Genomic DNA, 25,048 nt, shown 5'->3' with positions numbered 1-25,048 from the left:
AATGTGCTCTTCTCCCGTCTCTCATTTTCACCAAGGCTAATCCTTCTTTTTTTCTCTCTGGACTCTTGGTTCAGGTGTCATTTCTAGCCTCCCCGTTATGCAACACAGTCTGAATTTCATTTCTTGTCACAACACCCTCTGTGTACTTCTACCAAGACACTATATTTAACTGTAATTGTTGACTCTTGTTATCTCCTTGAAAGTAAAGCATACTTTTAAAGTTTATATGTGTCTTCCTAGTATTTACCTGTCATACAAGATCCAGTAAATTAGGCCAAGTCCATAAATTCACTATGTCCTCCCTTTCTTCTATCTTACCATCAGTGTAATCCTGTTTTTCCTGCTCCTTAAAACAAACACCCACGTTGTCTTACTAGCAATCACTTAAGAGAAATAAAGATGTAACTAGGGGCAAATTTGATAAAACAAATAATAAAACACTGGGAACTTACAAACATTGAATACGTGTTTACAGTGGTTATTCCTTCTTTTTTATGATGTAAGTGGAATACAAATTGTTTTTCTGAAAGCCTGAAAGTCAGAGTTTCATTCTTAGATGGTTTGAAAGAAGTCTCTCCTGGCTGTATTTATTCTGTTGTATGCTTAGTAGGGTCCTCAAGATAGAGCAGCTTGTGTGAATTTGTAGCTCATCTAAATAGCCACTTGAACAGTGCTCCCAGATTTGTGTGGAAAATGTACATCCCAGGGGAGTTTTTTTGTGTGCTTTTATTGCATCTCCCATGTATTGGGGAAAATTCTTCATTCATCTTAGTGAAAGAAAGTAAATCTTCCATCCTCATACTCCCTCCCAACTCACATCAGTTAGTTCTTGATAGAAAAAAATTCCATTTGGTTCTGTGAAATGGTTTGGCTGTGCCTCCACCCAAATCTCATCTTGAATTGCAACTCCCACATTTCCCATGTGTCATGGGAGGAATCTGGTGGGAGGTGATTGAAATATGGGAGCAGGTCTTTCCTGTGCTGTTCCTGAGATAGTGAATGAGTCTCACGAGATCTAATTTAATAGTTTAAAAGGGGCTCAGAAGAAGACAGGAAAATGTGGGAAAGTTTGAAACTTCCTAGAGACTTGAATGGCTTTGCCCAAAATGCTGAGAGCAATATGGACAACAAAGTCCAGGCTGAGGTGATCTCAGATGGAGATGAGGAACTTGTTGGGAACTGGAGCAAAGGTGACTCTTGTTACGTTTTAGCAAAGAAACTGGCAGCATTTCTCCCCTGCCCTAGAGATCTGTGGAACTTTGAACTTGAGAGAGATGATTTGGGGTATCTGGTGGGTGAAATTTCTAAGCAGCAAAGCATTCAAGAGGTGAGTTGGGTGCCATTTAAGACATTCAGTTTTATAAGGGAAGCAGAGCATAAAGGTTTGGAAAATTTGCAGCCTGACAATGTGATAGAAAAGAAAAACCCATTTTCGGAGGAGAAATTCAAGCCAGCTGCAGAAATTTGCATAAGTAACAGGGACCCTAATGTTAAATCACCAAGACAACGGGGAAAATGTCTCCATAGCATGTCAGAGATCTTCACAGCAGCTTCTCCCATCACAGGCCGGGAGGCCTAGGAGAAAATGGTTTCATGGGCTGGGTCAACGTGCTGTGTGCAGCCTAGGGACTTGGTGCCCTGCATCCCAATCACTCCAACAGTGGCTTTAGGGGGTGCAAGCCCAAGCCTTGGCAGCTTCCACGTGTTAAGTCTGCGAGTGCACGAAGTCAAGAATTGAGGTTTGGAAATCTCCGCCTATATTTCAGATGTATGGTAACGCCTGGATGTCCCTGCAGATGTTTGCTGCAGGGGCGGGGTCCTCATGGAGAACCTCTGCTGGGGCAGTGCAGAAGGGAAATGTGGGATGGCAGCCCCCACACAGAGTCCCTACTGGGGCACTGCCTAGTGGAGCTCTGAGAAGAGGGCCTCTATCCTCCACACCCCAGAATAGTAGATCCACTGACAGCTTGCACCATGTGCCTGGAAATGCCACACTCAATGCCAGCCTCTGAAGGCAGCCGGGAGGCTGTACCCTGCAAAGCCACAGAGGGGAAGCTGCCCAAGACCATGGGAACTCACCTCTTGCATCAGTGTGACTCAGATGCAAAACATGGAGTCAAAGGGAGCATTAAGATTTGACTGCCTGCTGGACTTTCGACTTGCATAGGGATTGCAGACCCTTTGTTTTGGCCAATTTCTCCCATTTGGAACGGCTGTATTTTCCCAATGCCTGTACTCCCATTGTGTTTAGGAAGTAACTAACTTGCTTTTGATTTTATAGATTCATGGGAGGAAGGGACTTACCTTGTTTCAGATGAGACACTGGACTGTGGACTTACGAGTTAATGCTAAAATGAGTTAAGATTTTGGGGGACTGTTGGGAAGGCATGATTGATTTTGAAATGTAAGGACATGAGATTTGGGAGGGGCCAGGGATGGAATATGTTTTGGCTGTGTCCCCACTCAAATCTCATCTTGAATTCTGACTCCCACAATTCCTACTCCTGGCTGTGTCATGGGAAGAACAGGGTGGGAGGTGATTTAATTATGGGAGCAGGTCTTTTCTGCTCTGTTCTCGTGATAGTCAATGAGTCTCATGAGATCTGATGAATTTAAAAGGGGGAGTTTCCCTGTACAAGCTCCTCTTCCCTTGTCTGGCATCATGTGAGACATTGCCTTTCACCTTCTGCCATGATTGTGAGGCCTCTCCAGCCACGTGGAAATTTAAGTCCAATAAACCTCTGTCTTTTGTAAATTGCCCAGTCTCAGGTATGTCTTTATTAGCAGTGTGAAAATGGACTAATACACTCTGGGTCTAGTGTCGTTTCTGAGGAAGGAATGAACTGTTCCTTTTCAATCTGATTCCAGCTTCAGATCACCATTGCACCCTGACCTTATCCTTGGTGCTTTTTGGTCTGACTAAAGCATATTCTCTAATAAGTTCAAGATGGCTCTACATTCAGGTTAAGCAACTATTACACTTATTGTCCTAATTTAGCATTAAGGTCTTTTCACAAAATACACTGCGATTTTGATACTATATGCCACTCTTCATTGGATCTTTCTGATGGCCAAGAGTTTCCTTTGACTCCTGAAAAACATGTAAGTCTAGAGCTGGAACACATGAACATGAATACCTAAGCACATTTTCCAATATTTCTACCCCAACTGCAATAGCAGGAATTAGCATATGCAAGAATATAGCTACACATTTGCTGAAATCTAGTTAACTGAGAAATCATTTACTAAGATAAAATGGTTCTAGAATGGCAAACTCTCAAGGAATGAAAGACACTGAGAGCTATGGAACTATTTTTGTGTAAGAAAAATAAAATCCTTTAATAATGTTCAAAATGAGAATTCAAAATATATATACATAAAATATATGCACCAATTATCTTTGTGTTAATAGAAGCTTCAAAGTACTATAAAATTTAGAATAGGTAACTTTATTTTAAATAACTTTCTTAACCCTGCCCATTAAGATCACAGTAAACATATAATAATTTTTATTAAGGAAATTAATCTTTACATACAAAATCAGCTATGTAATTTTACTTACAAAACAATAAAAACCGTTCTTTACTGTGGCAACAAAAGAAGCATTTTGACAAATGAAAAAAATGCAAACAAATTAAAACAATGCTTTTCATTTTACTTGCTTCACTGTCTCTTCTATTTATTTTCTATGATCGTTTGACACAAACATGGATTACTTTCATATCTACTGAAACATAAATGATAAGGTTCTTAAAGGTTGAATTAAAAGTCTGGGTGTTCAATATTTTAGAAGCTGAATAAACAAAACGAAATTGGGGTTTGTGATTACAGAGGATTTATCATTTTTCCCTTTCCATATGAAAATATATAATAGAAAATTACCCACGGGAAACATTTTTAAATTTAATGTTGCATTCCTATCAACTTTAATAATAATGCCAAGTCAGCAATTTAATTACTTTCACTAAGGATTAATACTTTGTCTAGAATGGAGTAGAGGTAGACTGATCTTTTTGTATTCAAATATTTTAAAATATAAAGTTTAAAATGTCATAAGGAATTATATAAAACAGTATTTTTAAATATTTGAAATTTAATTTGTAATTACATTAAAAATAAATTCCTTTTTGATAAATAGTAAATTGTTGCTTGAAATTCATTTGGTTGAAATTATTACTCTAAGGACCTTTTTAAGTTATTTTTAACTAATAATCTTCAGAAAACAAAAATACTTATTTTTTAATAAGGGTTTCTAGTTTTGGAAAAAAGCTTGTAATGATTTAAATGCACGTACAGATGTTCCTACCACTGGAAAAGGCATCCTATCTGTTTTTTACACTAGTATTTACAAAGTATTATGTGATAGAGCAGCTACGGAACTAAAAAAATAAAATGTACAAATGCAAACTGGATAAAAGAAAAATCTTTGTATAAAATGCTTATTCCAATGTTAAATATGACTTATGCTTACTGGTAATAAATTGCATGTGTTCTCTCTCTTGTTAGTAGCTTGTTTTAGAATAGAGCACAACAATGCATGGGCCACTCTAGCGTTTCTTGTGCACCTGTAAAGGCATCCTTGTGGCCCCAACCAAAATCAATGTTTATTCTGCCAAAAATAAAGCAAGGGCTTAGTAATAATTTTTCTTTTTTTTGTAAATTTCTGTATTTTAGTTTTGAAGTAGTGTTTTCTATTTAAAAATAAAATACATGATTTATTTTCATTTCTGACACAGAAGTGTTTTTTTTTTTTTTTTTTTAAAAAAAAAAAGACCACATTTTAAATTTCTACTTAAATGTATTTAAAGTATACATTTAAGTATACCGGCACTCACAACAAATGAATCCTTCCCCAGGGATAAATGGATCAGAAAATTTGTTTTTCATTCAACATTTGGAAAGAAAACAAACCTGAAATATGTAATTTTTAAAATTATGTGAAAATAATGTTTATGTGAAAAATTTCATATAGTATTTGTGTGAAAATAAGGTGGAAACAAACTTCCATGAAGAACCCAATTTACAAAAATTCACATCTTTTTAAGATTTACATTTAATACAGCACTACTGTTTTAACTGAATTGTGTGTGTATGAGGTGGTTTTTGCGAGGAGAGGGGAGCTGTATAGTGACTACTTTTGTGTGACCACTCACCTCCAATCTTGGGGGAAAATGTTTACTATATGACAAATGTAAATTAAGATCATTACTCTTCTGTCACAGATGATTTCCTAGATTTGAGAACAAGGTCTTTAATGGATGAAGAAAGTTCTTGAAGCTCTTTACGAGTATTGGCAACATCTTCTTGTTCTTTGCCTAATTCATTATTCAAGGGATAATCTCCCTGCCCAGTCTTCTTATTTTGACTGACTAGCTGCTTTACAACCAAACCTTGATACTTTACCAAAAGAGCATGCTGATCCTGTGAAAAGGGAAAGAAAAGTTAACCAACACAATTTAACTCTCTGTGGAACAGATAAAGTAGAATTTCTTTAACTAATACACATTGAAGGTCCTCATCTTTACAAAAAACTGGCCATGTAAGTAGCAAGTCTAATCTAGCAGTTTCTGCTCTCAAGGAGTGTACAATTTAGAAGAGATAAAACATGAATGCAAATCACTTTACCATAAGTTGACCCTGCCTGGTTCTATCACCAAAGATACAGTCAAAGGGATAGGGAAGTTCCCTTTTAGTTGAGGGGTTTTATAGGTAAAAGGGACAGGAAAAGACTTTTGAATGGGTCGTTGAGGGATAAGTTAAACATAAAGAAGCTGAAATGGGAGATTTGACATAATCGTATCTTTTCTGAAAGCTTAATTTCTTAATTGTAGCTTTTCTGAAAGCTTAATTAATCTCCTAATCCTCTGTTCACATTTTTGGAAATGGACTTTGATGTTAATATGTTTTATACCTGAGTGCTGACAATAATTCGTCTCAATCCACTCAAAATATTCAGAATCTAAAACTTTGAAAGTTTTGAAAGTTTCAAGTGTATTGAAAATGTAATACCTCTGGAATTTTACTATTAAGAAAAGCAATGATCTGTGGGACACATCTTCCAGGTGCATGGAGCATGGTGTGGGTTGAAAACTGAAACAACAGGACTGATGTGAGGTGCAGAATAAGAGCAGGGTCTTCCGTGACCTTCAGCTGTTCAGCCAGTGCTTGTCGATGCTGGAACAGTATCTGTCTAAAAAAAAAAAAAGGCACACAAATTCATTATCATAATTTAAGAAGTTCTCACCAATTTCAATTCATCCCTTTCTGTTAATTTTTAGCTTCCCTAGTTTATCTAATTCCATAAATATTTTAAGTTAACTTTTCAATAGGGATATATATACATAAAACCTAAATGGCATGGATAGATTAGTATGCTACAAAATTAAAGAAAAAGTTATAGAGTGGGAATACTCAAAGTATGTTTTTTGTTTTGAGTTGCTGGAGGTCAAACAAATTCGCACTGATTTAGATGAGGTTTGCTGTAAGGAAAGTCCCCAAGCTAATAAAAAGTTCCTGGGATTGATGAACTATACGATAAAGAAACTCTGCTACTTGATCCAGAGGGTCAGAGAGAAATATCTAACTATTTTAAGACTTCGAATATCTGGAAGGTCTACAGCCATTTAGATATATTAGACACATTAGATACATATTCTCTATGTAACAGTCAGACAAATTCAAATTTCAGATATGAAAAGTCCCACATTTAAGAACACTACCAAATATATACTAATTTAATGTTACCTTTCCCTTTTTTTGTCTCCCCTTTTCACCATAATATCACAAGCTTCTGCTGCAGAATCCAGACAAGAAATAAAGTCTTCTATGCTCTGAAAAGGCATTGAATACCATAATTTACTTCTATATATAACTGCCTAAAGAAGTACAGCCATTTAATAACTATTTTGTAATTTTACAACCTAAATACAATTTTTAAAAGGGTCACTTTCTCAATAAATTAGAAATTGTGATATAGAACTAAAAATGGTAAAATGCCAGTAGCGTGGTCTTCTCTTCACCTTTCAAAGAGGCAGCTGAGCGCAAAATACTAGTTTTAGATTGGATTTACAATTACTCTGATAAAAAATCTACTCCAAGATCTTTGTAACAAACTGCTAGCCCTGACATGTAAACAGAATAAAACTTTACTTACCTTTTCATTCAGAGAGTTATGGAGTTTTGTAAGAGCTACTTTGGTTTCTTCTGATAATTTACTTAAAATTTTTTTTCTTATCTGTAGGGGTAAATAAAAATTCTTTCAGTACTGTGCTTTTGACATGCAGTGGATACAAGATAAAGTGAAAAAAATACTGTAACAAGTTGCTGAGTGGAATTTATCATATTCTTGAATTTTAGATCTCAAATTAGAGACAAAAACATTATTAGAGTCAATAGCCAATCAGCCAAACAGGCTAGATACAGCCCTGCTGCTCCCACCTGCTTCATCAATGTAAGAGAAAGACTAGAGTCACTGACCTTGTGAGAAACAGAATATTTGGGTTAAGAGGCTAATTCTTCCATTGGAGCAGGAAGAGAGTGTTTTTCTCTCCCCAGTGACAGCCGTGAAGGGCCCCACTCATAAAGACCAAGGATGCCTAGAAGATGGGAGACTGAGCTCTTGTTCGAGGTTGGATGCTTGTTATGCTCTATGGTGTGAGGAATCTTTTCAGCACCTCTCTCTACATGTAAGTGTCCACTGGAGTTTTACGGTATTCTTGATCAGTCTTTTAGTTTCTTCTGGCATAAAATTTTGGAGCAGACGTGCTGGAACGGCTTGACAACAGGCTCTGAAGTGTATAATGTCTGGGAAGATTAGGGACTAGTTGCTCCTGTCTAGCCTCCCTGCCCCAATCACACACCAATCCTTCTGTGGCCCTTAAAGGGCATGGAACAGGATCTCCTGTATTTTCCACAGCAGAGGTTGGTACAAGGGCCGGAGACACTAAACTGTCCAGACAATTGGGAATTTGCTGCTCAAGAAGAAGGGAAGGGGGCCAGCACCTTGCTGGGGTAGGAGGAATAACTGTTCCTCTGTTTGAGGGATGGTCCTTACTGTGAGAAGTCACATGAAACTAAACAACATTCCAAGGAAACAACTTATATTGCCTATGAGGCAATGACTAACTACATCACCAAAGACCACAAACATCAGACTGATTTCGTTTGACTGTGATCAAAGCAGTGATATGTAGTCAGTCACATCAAGACACTTCTTCTTCCCTCATTTTTCCTAAATCTCCAACTTGAAGTGGACCTAGAGAGGTGAGGAAGGAGGAGGAAGAATAGGAAAGAGGAAGAGGAAGAGGAAGAGGAGGTGGGAGGAGGATAGAGAAGAAAGAGGACGAGAAGGAGGGGTTGTCATCTTGGGACAGACCGCACCTTTCTTTCTCTATGCAATTGGGAGCCGTTGCTCTACATTACATCGCAAGAAGGGAATAGATGAGCTTTTGAATTTAGTTTGAGATTTTAAAAAATTAAATTGGAATTAGTCTAAACATTGAAATGAGATGTCCTTAAAGGAAAAATAACTTCAAAGATATGAAAACGGGTCAGAATGTTATGGGATTTGCCAGTCATTAGGAAGAGGGAATGTGACATAATAATTAGGAAAAAACTGTTTATTCTAAAGTAATAAAGCATCATTATTTTTAACAGACTAGTTATACTGCCAATCCTGCTAGCAACTGTATATAATATTGTACAAAAGTTGAATAAAAAAATCTTAGATTTTTTTCCTCAAACCTCTTTTACTGTATTTTATTTTCCTCTTTACTCCAAATAAGATAAAATAAAATGTGTATAGATGCAAAACAGAACACATGAAGAGCAGTAAGCAATCATTAACATACTTCACTTGTAATGGCTGCAGGATCATCTACGGCCATCATTAAATCCGAAGCTAAGAAGTTGAAAATGAGGTTAGTGATATCAGTACACACTGACTTCAGCAAGTGTTTGGTAAGAGCAGCCTGTGTGTCATCTGGAAAATAAAGGAGCTTTATTAAGACTAATTTATTCCCCAAATTATGAAAATCAATGAAAGAATAAGATTAACAAAGATTAAGTATACCTGCAAAAAACTTCATCCCTTTTTCAAATAACCTAATGTTATTGTACAGGTTTGAAACTTCTTCTTGCAAGTCCTTGATTGTGCGTTTTCTGCCCGTCCCAGAAGCAGAAGTTGTTGAAGACATGAATACTGAACGTACCACCTCGAGATAAGTTTTATTAAGAGGTCTGTGCACAAGACAAATATATTTAGTTCACTAAAATGTACTGAGTATTTATGTAGATAAGGAATTTTGTTTCTATGGAAATAATGCTTAAGATTAGAGATCTCTATTTTTTATACAAATAAAATTAATTTAGAGACAAGTTCACTAACAATTTGTTCCCCAACCCTAGGAATTAAAACAGAAATAGATTAATTTTCTCTATTATAAAGTATTCAACGTTATTGCAATTAAGACACCAAGAACAAAACCCCCATAATTCAAAATTGCTTTTTAAAATTAATTTGGAGAATAGTAGACTATAAATCTGTTCTTCATCTTCAGGAATTCCAACTTAAAATTCTCAATTTCTAAAATATTAAAATATATTTAAAGAAAATCTTTTTATGCCTAACAAAATAATTATTTTAAAAAGCAGTGCAAAATGATTAGTAACTATTTCATTTTTTACATGTGAAAAATATAGTTCTATAATACATTTATGCACAAAAAATACTTATATTAAAAAAATTATCACCACAGAAGTTATATTTCTAAAATCAAAGTTAGATACACTGCTCTCCTGGATTGTATTTATGGAAGCGTACACAGTGAAACTAAGTTGAGGGATGACCAGGTTAGTTAGTTACTAATGGTCAAGTTATACATAATCTTCCTCATTTTTATATAAAAATACCCTTAGCCATTCACAAGGTAGGAGTGCCTAAATTTGTTCTTTTTGAAGTGAATTTGTTACTCTATATTATCCTTAAACTTTGCCAGAAAGTTTACTTTCTGCCAAATAAAAATAGAAAATTATCTTTTCTTCCTTTTGAATGTTATTTTTCGTGCTATAGAAGAGACCAGCCAGTGGTTAATGCCGGTGTTTTTCTCCCTAACCAAGACTTACGACTGTAAGATCAGTGAATGAGGACACTTTCCAGCTCCTGTCTTTTATTTCCCATACTGCTTTGCCCAAAGCACTTAACAAATATTTGTTGAATTAAACTGCTGCTGTAGGCAAACAAAATCTGAAATTTGGTGGCTAGGTTAAAGTCCAAGTTTGAAACAAAAATATCTAATACATTTGCTTTTTATGATCTTGGAAAAAATCTTACTTAACCCACTGAATTTCTATCATAAAACAGAAAAAATACATTTTATACTTGCTTTATTAAGTACTCAGCAAGTTCCGAAATAAACTCCTCGGGGGCATCTTGTATGTGTTTTCTCAAAAAATCTTCAATCTCATCCTGGAACATAAAACTGATCTCTGGCTTCTTCTTTCCTATAACAGACATGAGCAATGGCAAATAAATAAATAAATAACATGCAACCAAATGGCAAATAGGACTCCATTAATATATTTAGTAAGACAACAATTCATTCATTACTCAACTGTTAATGTCAAATAGCAACAACTAGTAAAAACAATTTTGAAATTAGCATATATAATAAAACTTAAAAAAAATATTTTATTTTATATTCAGGGGTTTCGTATGCATGTTTGTTACATGAATATAAGACATACTGGTAGGGACTGGGCTTCCACTGTACCAAACTGAACATTGTACCTATTAGGTAATTTTTTTAACCCTTGCCCTGCCCACACACCCTCCACAACTTCCCTCATTTTGGAGTTCCTTCTATTATTTTCCATGTGTGCCCATTGTTTAGCTCCCATTTGTAAGTGAGAACATGTGGTATTTTGTTTTGTTTCCGAGTTAGTTCACTTAAGAGTAATGAACTAACATCCATGTTGCTGCAAAGGACATGATTTCATTGTTTTTAATGGCTACATTGTATTCATGGTATATACCACATTTTCTTAACCCAGTCAATCATTGGTGGACACTTAGGCTGGTTCTATGACTTTGCTATCGTGAATAGTGCCTCAATGAATATATGAGTATACGTGTCTTTTCAATATAATAATTTCATTTCCTTTGGGTAGAAACCTAGCAGTGGGATTGCTGGGTCAAATAGTAGTTCTAATTTTAGTTCTTTGAGAAATCTTCATACTGTTTTCCATAGAGGTTGAACTAATTTACATTCTCACCAACTGTGTATAACCATTCCCTTTTCCCCATATCAACACTAACATCTGTTGTTTTTTGACTTTTCAATAATAGCCTGGTGTATCTGACTGGTGTATGATGATATATTGCGGTTTTAGTTTGCGTTTTTCTGATTAGTGATATTGAGCATTTATTAATGTGTTTGTTGGCTGCTGGTATTTCTTCTTTTGAGAAATAGCTGTTCCTGTCCTCTGTTCAGTTTTCAATGGGTTTTTTCTTGAGTTCTTTGTAGACTCTAGATATTAGTCCTTTGTCAGAAATATAATTTGCAAATATTTTCTCTCATTCTGAAGGCTATTTACTCTGTTGTAATTATTTATTTTGCTATGCAGAAACTTTTTAGTGTAATTAAGTCCTATGTGTCAATTTTTGGTTTTGGTGCATTTGCTTTTGGGATTTTTATTATAAATTCTTTGCCTAGGCCAATGTCCAGAAGATTTTTTCCCAGGTTTTCTTCTAGGATTTTTATAGTTTCATGTGTTACATTCTAAATATTTACTCCGTTCTAAATATTTACTCCATCTTGAGTTGATTTTTGTATATGATGAGATGGGATCCAGTTTCGTTCTTCCCAGCACCTTTTATTGAATAGGGTGTCCCTTCCTCATTGTTTATTTTTGTCGACCCTGTCCAAGATCAGTTGGTTGTAGGTATGTGGCTTTATTTCTGGATTGTGTATTCTGTTCCAATGATCTATGTGTCCAATTTTCTAGCAGTACCATGTTGTTTTGGTTACTATAGTCTTGTAGTATAATTTGAAGTCAGACAATATGATGCCTCCATATTTGTTCTTTTTGCTTAGGATGCTTTGGCTCTTCAGGCTCTCTTTTGGTTCCATATGAACTACAGGAGTATATCTTTCTAATTCTGTGAAAAATGATGTTCATTTTTGATAAAGACTGCACTGAATCTGTAGATTGCTTTGGGGAGTATGGTCATTTTAACAATATTGATTCTTCTACTCCATGAGCCTGGGATGTCTATTTGTTTGTGTCATCTATGATTTCTTTCATCAGTGTTTTGTAGTTACTCTTGTAGAGATCTTCCATTTCTTTGGTAAAATGTATTCTTAGGTATTTTTTTTTGTAGCTATTAAAAAAAATAATATTTGGTTCTCAGCTTGAAAGGCACTGATGTATAGAAATGCTACTAATTTTTGTACACTGATTTGGTATCCTGATATTTTACTGAAGTCGTTTATCAAGACCAGGAGTCTTTGGAGGAGTCTTTATGGCTTTCTAGGTATATGATCATGTCATCAGAACAGAGATAATCTTACTTCCTCTTTTCCAGTATGGATGCTTTTATTTCTTTCTCTTGCCTGGCTGCTCTGGCTAGGATTTCTAGTACTATGTTGAATAGGAGTGGTGAGAGCAGACATCCTTTGCCTTGTTCCAGTTCTTAATGACTCTATCAATTTTTCTCCACTCAGTATGATGCTGGTTGTGGGTCTGTCGTAAGTAGTTCTTATTATTTTGAGGTATGTTCCTTTGATGCCTAGTTTATTGAAGGTTTTTATCATGAAGTGGTAAAATTTTTTATGTGATCATTTTCTAACTTCATTTAAAAATGATTATTTTCTACAAGTCAATCAGAAAATAATAAAGGGTTTTCCCCTTTGTTAAACCTGGATGATACAAATAGCCGGAAATCAAAACAAGTATTTCAAAACAAATTTTTAAGGAAAGAATAATTTATCTTTGTTGAACAAGGAATACTGGGCAGTTTTTCCTCCTTTATAAAAATATAAATTTATTAGATATTAAATAATCCTTATAATTTAAATAAGATCTTTGGAAAGTCTTTTTAATCATGTGAATCACAATTCCAATAATTGTTTAAGCTAAAATTTATCTTTTGGAAAAGGCATAGATAAAAAAAATCTCAAAATTCTGTATTTTTGCTCTCACAAAAATAAGTCTATAGTATGGAAAATTTGTATGCAGCTACTGTAATGAAAATAATTGTTAACTGTGCAAATGTCATGCCTACCCATTGACTTAGGAAAGCATGGGTTGTAGACTAAAGCAAGCTAACAATATTTCCATTAGAAATTGTAAAGGTATAAAAACGATTATCTCTAGCGTAATTAAGTTATTGATTCTACAAGCAAAAACCTTAGAAATAAAAATAAAATGGCTCAAAAATCAATTTTCACTATAAATAAAAATCTAAGGAGTTAACATCTTAGCTTCAGAGCAGACAGACAGTACTATTATTTTCTGGGATCTGCTGTCCATTCCTGATGTTCACATTAAATGATCTATGATTTCCCTGTTTAATTCCTTTATGCATTTTACAGGTTATTAAATTACATTTTCTTCTAGTAATCTTTCATACCGAGTTGATCCTATATTTTAGCTGAGAACCCAATTTCATCCTCCATTTCAGAGATTACAACACAAATTTTTTTTCAAAAGCACTGAAATTACATTGTTAAAGGTAAGATGGTTTTACTACGTTTATAGCTCCTTTCAATAATAATCTATTCACAAAAGGAGTATCACATGCCTCATTTAACAATTATTTAAGATTACAGATATTTAGAGAAGTGGTTTTTTGTAATGCCTCTTCACCCACATGCCTAGTACACCTGGGCAACAGGAATATTCATTTACCAGTGAAAAATTAAAATTCACAATGGATAGTCTTAATCCTATTTAAAATAAGGATAAAGCTAGTAGTTTCTATAAAGATACTTTTCCTTTAATTAACACTGTTTTACATACATGAGGAACAGTAGTTATTTCTACCTATCGCAGAATACTTTAAAGACAAATCTTAAACAACTGTGCTATTACAAACAGCAAGTAGAACATTAATAGCTGCAGGCACATCACTTGATATCTACATCTTCCAGCTATAGCCTGTATGTAATGAATTCTGTGAAAGAGGGAAAACACAAATCTCAACCTATTATCATTTAAATTTTTTTTTTTTTTAAATTTTCATTTAGGTGAGGATAAGGAAGGGGGTGGTATCATGGTTTCATTAAGTTTACCTTTTTTAAACAGAAAAATTAAAAATATCTTAATTTTAATTAGAAAAACAAAAGATGTCTCTTGCAGACTTTCTTTGCCAAGCACTAACAAGTCTAGGAAAAGAAAGATGCATATAATTAATTCTCTCTCTTAGATATAAGCAACCAACCTGTTAGGTGTTACTATGAAAGTAAAAGGTACATAAAATTAATGTTTCCTATTTAAATTTGCAAAAGTCTACTTTTCAAAAATACCCTAATACTTGTTTTGCATGGCAGTGGAAGACCATAAAAATGATCAAGGTAAGGTGAAACCATGCAAAGCTTTCTTAATAATCAATGGGAAAAATTACAATTGGTCTGTGGCATTTAAAAATTTCTGGTAAACATTAAAAGCTTTTACTGTTGGTTATAAATGTATAGGAAAATGAAAAGTAAAACTAATGTTTATAATTTAATATGCTGTATTTTAATACATTAGAATGTGGAGAATGAAAGTGTTTTATTTCTGTGTAAAATACTTATCAGGAATAGTTTGAACAGTGTTTGCTTTCTTCTTATTATCAATTAACTTGCAGTATGGAGCAAGTACTTTTCCTATGCCTTATAAATTGTTATACCACTTTCTAACTCTGAATCAGCTTCCAATGTTTTATCCCTTGCCTTTTCAATGTCTTGGAATATCTCCAAGAATTGTAAAGTTTTTGCCCATTTTCACATCTTCTAAGATGTTTTCATCCTTTTTGCCATAACCACTTTCCTCATTTTCTTGAACAATGGCAGTGTCAACATTCCCACAGTCCCTCTATAACTCCATTTATGTTTGATTCCAATTTTATTTTCAGCGTTACCACTTTTCATTTCTTTGTTGCGCTTTTATCTCTGTTGGCCAATTCTCTTTATGATTATCCATTTCTGTAAAATATCACAGCGTTTATAACTGGGAGACAATTAGGCAATACAGCTACATGCTTTGTTGTCTGTGCATAAAGAATAACCAATGTGTAGTGACCAATCATTGACAAACTATATAATGAGTGGTGTGACTGTCACAGATCATGATATGCATCTGTTATTTACGTACTGATTTGTGGACTGAAGAGCTAGCAGTGAAATCTGTACTTTATACAATACTCAGTATCAAAGTATCTTTGTATCTAGTATTTAAGATAAACAGTGTTGTTACTGGACTGATATTATTTAACTAAAGTGTGGTAACTGAAATTTGTGCCACTGAAACTGCAAAACAAGGACTTCCTGTATTAGCATATATACCTAATTATATACTTCTTAAGAAAATATGTTAAAAATATCACACATACACCAAGGAAAAGGAAAGAAAAGCTACCTACCAGTGTGGGATGATTGAGTTTCATCATCACTATCATCATCTTTTCTTCCTTTCTTCTTGACTTTTTTAATTTTGTACTCTCTGGCATTGCCCCCACCTCCTCCTCTCACGCTTCCACTGCCCTCTGGTGGGAAAATGACATTAGTTAGCATTACTTAACTAAATCATCATTTTTAGAAAATAATGATGCTATATTGTTGTATTTAACTTTACAGCAGAAAAAATAAAGGTAAAAGAAACTTTTAGACTCTTTTTAAATTTGGAGTTCCCTTATTAAAAGTTTAGTAAATCTAATAAATAAAAAATAATAAAATATGAAATCTTTTGAGCAATCTACTTAGATAGACTGACTGCTCTAAATGCATTCTCTTTCTCCTTCTCTAATGTCACCTCTTTTCTGTAACTCTCAATATTTTAACAAAAATCCACTCCTTCACTTCCTCTTCTACCTTCCCCAAAAGAAATGTGTCCTCCTTTGCTCATCTGTGTTACCACAGCCTCATCAATAACCTTCTATTACAAGACTTCACAAATTTAATTATTCTTATTTTGCCTTCTTGGTTGAAAGATTATTACCTGTTTTTAGAGGAGACATCCTGACTCATCTGCCACTCAACCAGATTATAAACTTCTGAAGAGTAAGGATCATGTGTCATTAATGTATATATTCTTTACAGAAATGCTTGAAACATAACACGTGCTCCATAAATGTTGACAATGAATATTAATTGGTTAAGTATAAAAGTATCATTACCTATTGACTATAGACTTAAAAAAAATGAAACATTGCAAACACTGTAAATAAAAATAAAAAATACTACTTCAGCATTTCCCTGCTCTTTGATATTTACATGTAAAATAGCTACTCTACAAAATGGAATACTGATAATGGGTTTAAACCATTGAACATATTACAACTATATTATATTACTATAAAATAAGTAAAAGATTAGTCTTTTTAATAAAATAATCACTAAAGATCTTTTTCTAAATTCTAAATAGATTTGCCTTAGATTTCATCATATCCTAGAATTAAACTTCTATTAATTTATTTTCCCATGCTTTGAAAATAAAAAAAATTCTATTTTCAAAAGCATAAGTTTAAAGTGAACATGCTTTTTACATTTGGCAATAAGTGTCCTATGGCGGGGGACATTCATGATTGACATGATTCCACACACTGTAATTAAACAATATAATACAATAGCATTATCACTGAAAATAAAACAACAAATGACCCTTAACTTTTAATAAGAAATAAAATATTAAATAGACTAGTTATACTGACGTAAGTCATCAAATAAGGCAAATTTATAACTGTATCTTCAAATAATATGATTAAATATCCATAGCTACGAATATTACTGTGATTTATTTAAGTAATTTATTAATTTTCCTGGAAGAATAGAGAAATTTCATAATGCTATTGAAAGGTTTTACAGAAAAAGATTTTGGATGAGGAAATAAACTAACTCAAAGAATTAGGAGTGTACTTATTAATGAAAAATGCTGAATACTGAATTTCTTCAGTTCCGATAAAGCACTAATAACACTATTCCTACTATAAAAACTATGGAAATATATGTTACTTTTCCAACGCAAATTACAAGCATACCAGTGATACCTAGAATAATTTCTAGTGACTTTAGAAAAAGAAATATAAAAATATTTCATTGAGAAATTCTTTCATTTAATAAGTATGTTTATAGGACACCTAAAATATATCAAGTGGTGCTTTGGGTATGTAGCAAGAGTACAACAATAAATGAAATCAACACAGTTCCCAAACGATAAAACGCAACATGGTGATAAAGTGATGCAAATAAATTGACAAAATGAGGTGGCAGAGAGTGACTGTGGCTACTACTCAGAAGAGTTAGGAGGCCTCCCTAAGGAAGTGGCATTTAAAGTCGAGCTCTGAATGAAAGAATAAACCAGTTACTAAAGTTTGGGAGAGGGCATTCTAGGTAAAAAGAACAGTGTAAAAGCTTTGAGGTGAATATGACCCTGGCAAGTTTGAGAATCAAAAAAAATAAAAGGGCTACTGGGCTGGAACGATGGGGAAAAACAAGAGATAAGCATGATGACAAAATTAAGTTTTCACACATACACACAAAAAAACAGAAAACATAATCACCAATATTCCCATTTTAATATATAAAATTTAACACATTGGCAAAATATTTGGTTGGTATTAGCTGTTTAAAGGTAAATCAATAAAATAAAAGGCCTTTCAAAGGGCATAATAAATGTGATAAATGCAAAGTTCACTGCAGCAAATATAAAACTTATCTTTGAATATTCCTTGTTAACAATTTATTACCTGTTGCTTTCCTTCTTCGCTCATCTTTTTTATCCTTTTTACTTGTACTAACGCTTTCTAAAGTGGAGATTTGTTTCAGATCTTCTTCGGTGATTAAATGCACAGGATTATTTTTCATTTCCTAAAATAAAACATGGTTTTTTTTGGAAGGAAAAACATATAGCATTTCCACAAGCATAAAAGTTGTTTATATACTCACTGATTATTCTTGTTTGGTTTTGTTGCTTAGAAGAACTATAGAGCTTTGTTTCAGAGCTGTCACTCTAAGGGAAATGTTTCTCCTTGCCCAAAATAGGTCTCTTCCCTTGCTGCTCTTGACTTTTTTTGTACCCATTATTAACTAATGAGAAATCCTATACTGTCACTTAACAACTGATTACACAGTGGCAATCAGATGCAATCCTCTCCAACTGTTACTGGCTGGTTTTACCACAGCTTAATTGATGCCCCATGCTCCTTCGCTTTTTGAGACTCCCAATTCCAATGCCACCTGGATACTTGAGATTATTAAAGATAATGAATCCTCCATCCCCTACTCCACCCAAATTACCATATGTGAGTTGCACAGTAAGTCATATAATCTTTTTTTTCCCCCCTCTGGACTCATTCTTAATAATCTCTGCTTTCCAAAAGTTTATAACAACGATGAAGTATTTCCAAGTTTGGATACTGATTCTTTCTGATGGGATAGGGTCCTATAATCTCTAGTGACAGAAGTATACATTTATGATAAAAACAATATTATTTCCTTTTCGTTTTTCTAAAGGAAAATGCTTAAAATGTTGACAGTTCACGCGAGATAATCATCTTTTTCTGAATTTATTTTTGTGGTTAGAGGGAGGAGCCCAAGGAAAGAAGAAAAGTGATGACCATGTTAAATTTTTACTTGAGTAAAAAATCCCAAATAAAAATAAGAGTCATTTAATAACTGGTAGTTCACATGGAACAGATGTTTTACATATATCCCTTATTTATATTTATTCTTTCCATAGTAGGCATCATAATCGTTTCTTTAAAGATAAGGAAACTAGAGTTCTATTTGTCCAAAGTCATACAGAGAATACACATTTTAAATTCAGGTTTGCTGACATCAAACATGTATACTTTTTAATCTTCTCTGCTGCTTATCAGGTTAAATGCAGAAGTTTATCTCATTTTTAGACTATTAAAGAGCTTAGAAGGAGAACAGCTAAACAATTTACATATTTAATAAGCCCTCATAAATTTATTAACAGTTTAAAATAAATAGGCCTATTTTACCTATTTGAGAGCAGGCTTAAGGAGGTGACGCTGCCAACTAGAAACATGAACTAAAGAGTCATTAACACAGACCTGGCAGGACCTCTATTTCAAAATACTTTGACAGCAGTTGCTCTGAGGAACTAATAAATGGTAACAAAATTTCTTTCTTCAGTAATTTACCCTGTCTGTGTACCCCAAATAGGAAAAACTATTGAGACTCTGCTAGATTAATATATTGTGTATTGATTGACAAATACACTGTATATTTGTACATATCTACAGATACTGTTTTTTGTGCATTTTGATGTTTTAAAGTTGGACCAACCTCAGGAAACTTAACTGAAAAGTGTGTAATTTCATTTATGTTATTTTAATTTATAAAGTCAGTTCACCAACTTTTAAGTCATATGTTTTGATGGGAATAAGAGAAAAAACAAATCTGGGAGAGAAAATAAAAAGGAATGATACATTAAAGGGAAATAATAAATGATACCAAGTGTTCACTTTTGCTTATCCCATTTTTCAAAAGACATCAGATGATTCTACATTGAAAATATCATTAAGATTAGCAGATAAAAGGAAATCTGGCATACCTTTTCAGCCTTCTGGTGCATCAGCTCACGGAACAGTTCTGTACAGTCATTTATAAATTTTTCACTGACTACAACAGTGTCGCTAAAGACTACAGCTGAGGCCTGTTTGCTGAATGCCCTCATCACCTGCTGAAGCAATATGGCAGCATCTTCAACTGATAAAGAAGTGGGCAGCAGAGGCTAGAATTACAAACAAAATAAAAATAAAGTATAAATGCAATATAATGCAGTGAAACCATTTGCTATATACATATATGCTCTCTCTAGGTGATCTCATTAAGTCCAGTGGCTTTTGGAACCATATTTATGCCGATTACCACCACTCTGAGCTCTGAAATCATATATCCTATTGCCTACCTTCCCCACTTGTATGCCTAACAGACATCTCCAATTGTTCAAAACAACACCAAAACCTACAAGGCACACATCGTTCATCTTTCTCACGATGTCACAAACAGTCCACCAGAATATCCTGATAACCTTCAAAATGTATTTTGTCATAACTCTTTTTCCTATCTGAAATTATCTTACTGTTTTCCTTAACTATCTCTCCCTAATGAAAGTATCCCTCCTAAAGACAGCAAGCTTGTCTGGCTACCATATCCCCAACAAGTATTAATAGAATGGTGCCTGGCACACAGAAGGTAGTTTTGTTAGATGAATAAAAGAACACTTAAATCTGGAATCTTTGGGACTTTCATATCCAAAACAAAGAATTTCTGCTTTATAAAGAGGGTCTGGGCCTGACTAGAAAATAATGGATTGGCCTCATTTATTTATCTTTACCTACACTTATCTTTTTGGCATACTGAAAGGCAAGTCAACATTGAACACTGAAGTAAACACTATCAATGCCAAGGCAGCTTGTGTTAATACGTTAGAAGAGATTAATGGATAAGGAATAAACAAATGCTACACAATGCCTGATGCCAGTGCAGCTGTAAATGCTTGGAAAAGATGTGAGAAGTCTCATCAATTCTTTATCACGATTAACAGGAGTGTTATACTGTTTGCTTGTTTGTTTTGAGATTTATAGAATTCTGGATGTTGACTGTCCACATGTAGTAGGTCACCCGCAAGACTTTAAGCCTAAAGATTATTTTTGTTATAACAATGATTAGAATTTGCCTCCAAAGCCAAGACCATCTTTATGTATCCTAATTTCTAAATGGTCAAATATTAGTAAAATATCAGTTGTCATTGTTAAAGAAAAGTGAGGAAAAGATAAAACATACCGCAATATCAACCCATGTTCCAGAGCTGATGGCTTCTTCTACTGATGCTTCCACTTGATCCACAAGTCCCTGACCAACACAAGCTGCTTTCAAAAACAAGAGTTGTGTAGTCTTGTATCTTTTCTTTATGTAGCTTACAGCATCTGGGATTCCAAGTCTGGATAAAGCATCAAATTCTACAAATACATCACAAAGTTGGATTAGAACTGTCAATTACATGTAAGACAAAAGTGAAAAATAAAGACTTAAAGTTACAGCCAATAAAGTTATTAGAGATATCTACCTTCTTAACTCCTCTAACTCCACCCCAAATAATCATGGTTAAGAAAACTAGTTATAATAAAGTTCTGATCCATGATTATAATTGAAGAAACTGAAAAGTACATTTTAGGAAGTCAAGAAAACATAAGAAAAACCCAGTATTTTATACCATACGTTTAAATTGTTTATATACTAAGGACATACAGGTTTATTACTGAGGAAGTAATCTGTTACGCAGTTTGACTTGGATTATAAAATTGATTAAACTAAGCTATATATATATGTATATATATCTTACATATATGCTAATTGTTTAAATAACTAAATTCAGTCCAATTTATCCAAATGACAGTAGAACTTCAGACACAGAATTTAGAATAATTTCAATGTTTCCAAAGTATTAGGTAACCAATAAAAATACCCATTGTAAATCTGATAGTCAACAAAATATTTCTAAGATGATATATCTGAAAAACTGGGCAACTTCACAAAATGTAAGATATAATTACTTATATGAATTTAAAAATACTTTTAAGTTTATAGTGCCATCTTAATAAATGTAACTGGAAGATTGGCAGCAATTAGTACCAGCTTTTAGCCTTTTTACCTTATAATTGTTCAGTAACTATAGAACTAAACTCAGTTCCAAGACCCACAGAAACTCACAGTGTGATTACTTTATACTCGAAGGGAACCATTATAATCTTCTGATCATACAGGACAGTATATGTAGACTCTAGGGTTCCCATTTTTAAATTTTTATTTATTATTATTTTTAATATAACCCACAGATCAAAGGAGAACTCTAGGGTTAGTATAATACTTTTGAAGAATGAGTTTAGTGTTAAAAAGAAATTTTAGTTTTAAAGAAATAAGGAAGTTACCTAAATAGCCATTCTGCCTGAAAAAGGAATCCACCCAAGTACTCTGTGTCCTGGAGTAGATGTCAGGGACAAACACAGCTTTATCCTGTCTCCCACCAACCACAGTGCCTCGTAAGCGTCCGCTATTAACAAGTTCCTCAAGCACAGCTTAAAACAAAACCACATGAATACAAATAAATCAGAGTAGGTATAAATCTTAAAAAGTAAAATACTTTATTATGTCATAATTTACTTATTCTTAACCTTTAAAAAACCAACCTGAAGTTTAAATAGCAAAAATAAAGGTAGTATATTTTAGACAAAATTTTCCTGCCATTTATGAGAATATTCAGATTATAAATTCAGGGAAATTTTGCATTTTGGCAACTAGCTAAAGGTGTTGAACTTGTAACTCAAACTAGTTAATATTAACCTGAAATTTTTAGTTTGAGTAATTTTGGGGAAAACATAGCATGCCATTATCTATTTCATGATTCACTAAAAACAGATGATAAAACACTTGAAGAACAGGTAATACACAATTATTAGTGTTAACAAGTTCCATTTTTTAATATTAAAAAAATCAAGACACCTAGACTATATTAGCACCAGCAGTGTGAAATAAAACTATTAGCATTTTAAAGAGTTATTACATTTCCACTGTTTACATTGAAGTAAGACATTTCAGCCCCACCTATAAGAACAGTATAATGCCTTGGTTAAGAGGATCAATTCTGGAATCAGACTAAGTCTAAACCTCAACTCTGCCACCCACTAGCTATGAAACACTAGACAAGTCACTGTCCTTATTTCTCCATTTTCGTATCTGTGAAATGGGGATAATAACAATATCATCTTACAGAATTGTTGTATTCAAGTAAATTGCTTGGAACGGTAGCTGGCAGTTAATAAAGACTCAATAATAATTATTAACTAAGTATCACTACCATCACCACCACCACGAAGTGGAAGGTGCTGCCATTAATACCAAATTTATATTTTTATTTAAACCATAACATTTAACATTTTGTTTTAGAAACTAAAATCCTCTAAAAAGGAAAAAGCAGATGGAAGGGAGCTATTTCTAAGTGAATCAGCAAGCACATTCAAAAGATGATTGGCAAAAAGAAAGGCTAATGAAAATTAGTCTGTAACAGAAATAAAAATTAGTTTGTGCATGAATTTTAAAATTGCAATGCTGAGTAAATTAGAATACATCAAAAAAGTCCAGATTTCTCAATAGACTGCAACACACAATCCTCAATTTCATGACTGTACAATGTAAATCCATTCTAAATTCTGACCAAAGTTGTGAAGTCACTGTTATTTGAAGAACTTTACACTGTAATGAAATTACACCAACCCCTAATTACACAGATTCCAAAAAATTCAGTTTAATTTTAAATCAGTCAAACAAAACTTTTAAAGTTCATGTTCTGAATATACAGTGAAAATTAATTTTTGGTTCAATACTTGATATTTATTTTCCATTTTTCATTTTAGTTCTTACATTTGCACAGATAATCTGAGTTGAAAGACAAAATCATTGCTTTTAAAAATTATTTCAGCAAAGCATTAAAAAACCCTCAAAACCTCCCAAGAGCTTCACAAACAACAAAGATAATGAACAAAGATTATTTTCGAGATAATATGTTGTTTCAATGATAAGAATGTACCTTTTATTGCTATCAACTCTTGGTAACAATTGTTAGTGAAACACGATTTACTTTCATATTAGATAATGTAGCAAAATCATAAGAAACAAAGTAAAAACTATTCTTAATCTTACAATTTTAAATCTCTGTATGTACATGTATAATAGAGTGTGTGTGACATATATTTTCATTATAAATGCTTACTTTTTTTCATTATACTCCTCTAGGGCTAACCAATATTAAATGTGTGGTGAGTACCACAGATAGGTACATATATAAAACTCGATACAGAAACTTTTTTAAACCAGGAAATATTTTAGTTACATTAACAAAGAGGAAAAAGCATTAAAGTTAGTTTTACATTAATAGCCTATTCAGCAGCTAATTAAGTAAATATAATTTAAACCAAACTCACAGTAAAGAAGCTGCTCCTGAAATCCATATTTTGAAATCAAAGAATTCACAGCTGTAGGTCTTTATGGAAAGTTAAAAAAAAAAAAAAAAAAAAAAAATTTCTCTCAAAAAGTTAATTTTAAAAAAAAAAAAAAAAAAACGTAGGGTTTTTTTGAAAAAAAAAAAAAAAAAAAAAAAAAAAAAACTTCTTACTCATAGTGTTATAGATTAACTTAAAAAATAGGATAATTAGAATTTAAGAAAAACACTTAAATACTTAAAATTAAAAATAAAGTCAAAAATTACACCAAATTTTAAATCCTTAATTGGAATGTTGCTACTGAAATATCAGGGACATCAACTTGTACTTGCAATCAAGGATCAGTTTACATTCCCATTCCTCTAAATTCTCAGATTTCCATGATACGTAACTATTTGCCTTGGTCTTTAGGTTTTTCTTCAATGTTTTTTCTGTCTGGGAGGCTCGTTCCTTACTTGGGAATATTCAAGTGGATGTCATATGGTTCTATTTTCGAAGAAAAATGAGATCACATGTGCACTGAAAATGTTTGGAATGATATGAGGCTAGATTAGGGTGACTGACTGAGAGGGATCCATTTTAAATTTTTTTTTTTTTTTTTGCTTTTGAGTATTTTCTATTTTCTGCAATGACTATGCATTTCTTTTGTTAACCAGTTTTATTGCAATAAGGTATAATTTAAATTACGTGAAATCTACCCCACAGTAAATGTACAATTCAATGATCTTAACACATTTACAGAGTTGTGCAACCATCGCTACAATCCAGTTTATAATGTTTTCATCAGCCAAAAAGTTATCTGATAGCTATCTGCAGTTAATT

At 33.3% G+C, this 25,048-nt stretch overlaps 1 protein-coding gene across 2 annotated transcripts in view; it reads right to left on the bottom strand.

Moving 5' to 3' along the window:
- Positions 1 to 3,437: 3,437 nt before the first annotated feature.
- The window catches only part of UFL1 (UFM1 specific ligase 1), a 33,040-nt gene continuing 11,429 nt past the window's right edge, over positions 3,438 to 25,048 (bottom strand). Inside the window, exons 7-19 of one of the 2 annotated variants that reach the window (XM_003897927.5) lie at positions 24,209 to 24,267; positions 22,160 to 22,306; positions 21,015 to 21,190; positions 19,780 to 19,959; positions 17,945 to 18,065; positions 15,623 to 15,745; positions 10,383 to 10,500; positions 9,071 to 9,237; positions 8,850 to 8,980; positions 7,154 to 7,234; positions 6,745 to 6,830; positions 6,010 to 6,190; positions 3,438 to 5,421 (exon numbers count right to left, since the gene is read on the bottom strand). In XM_003897927.5, the coding sequence (XP_003897976.1) occupies positions 5,206 to 5,421; positions 6,010 to 6,190; positions 6,745 to 6,830; positions 7,154 to 7,234; positions 8,850 to 8,980; positions 9,071 to 9,237; positions 10,383 to 10,500; positions 15,623 to 15,745; positions 17,945 to 18,065; positions 19,780 to 19,959; positions 21,015 to 21,190; positions 22,160 to 22,306; positions 24,209 to 24,267 (1,786 nt within the window). In that variant the 3' untranslated portion in view covers positions 3,438 to 5,205. The remainder of the gene's footprint in view (positions 5,422 to 6,009; positions 6,191 to 6,744; positions 6,831 to 7,153; positions 7,235 to 8,849; positions 8,981 to 9,070; positions 9,238 to 10,382; positions 10,501 to 15,622; positions 15,746 to 17,944; positions 18,066 to 19,779; positions 19,960 to 21,014; positions 21,191 to 22,159; positions 22,307 to 24,208; positions 24,268 to 25,048) is intronic. The other variant, XM_009205690.4, reaches the window with a different exon arrangement.

The sequence above is a fragment of the Papio anubis genome, chromosome 6, assembly GCF_008728515.1.
Source record: "Papio anubis isolate 15944 chromosome 6, Panubis1.0, whole genome shotgun sequence".
NCBI lineage: Eukaryota > Metazoa > Chordata > Mammalia > Primates > Cercopithecidae > Papio > Papio anubis.
Note: the sequence above shows the minus strand (reverse complement) of the source record. Positions and strands in the feature narration are given on the sequence as shown.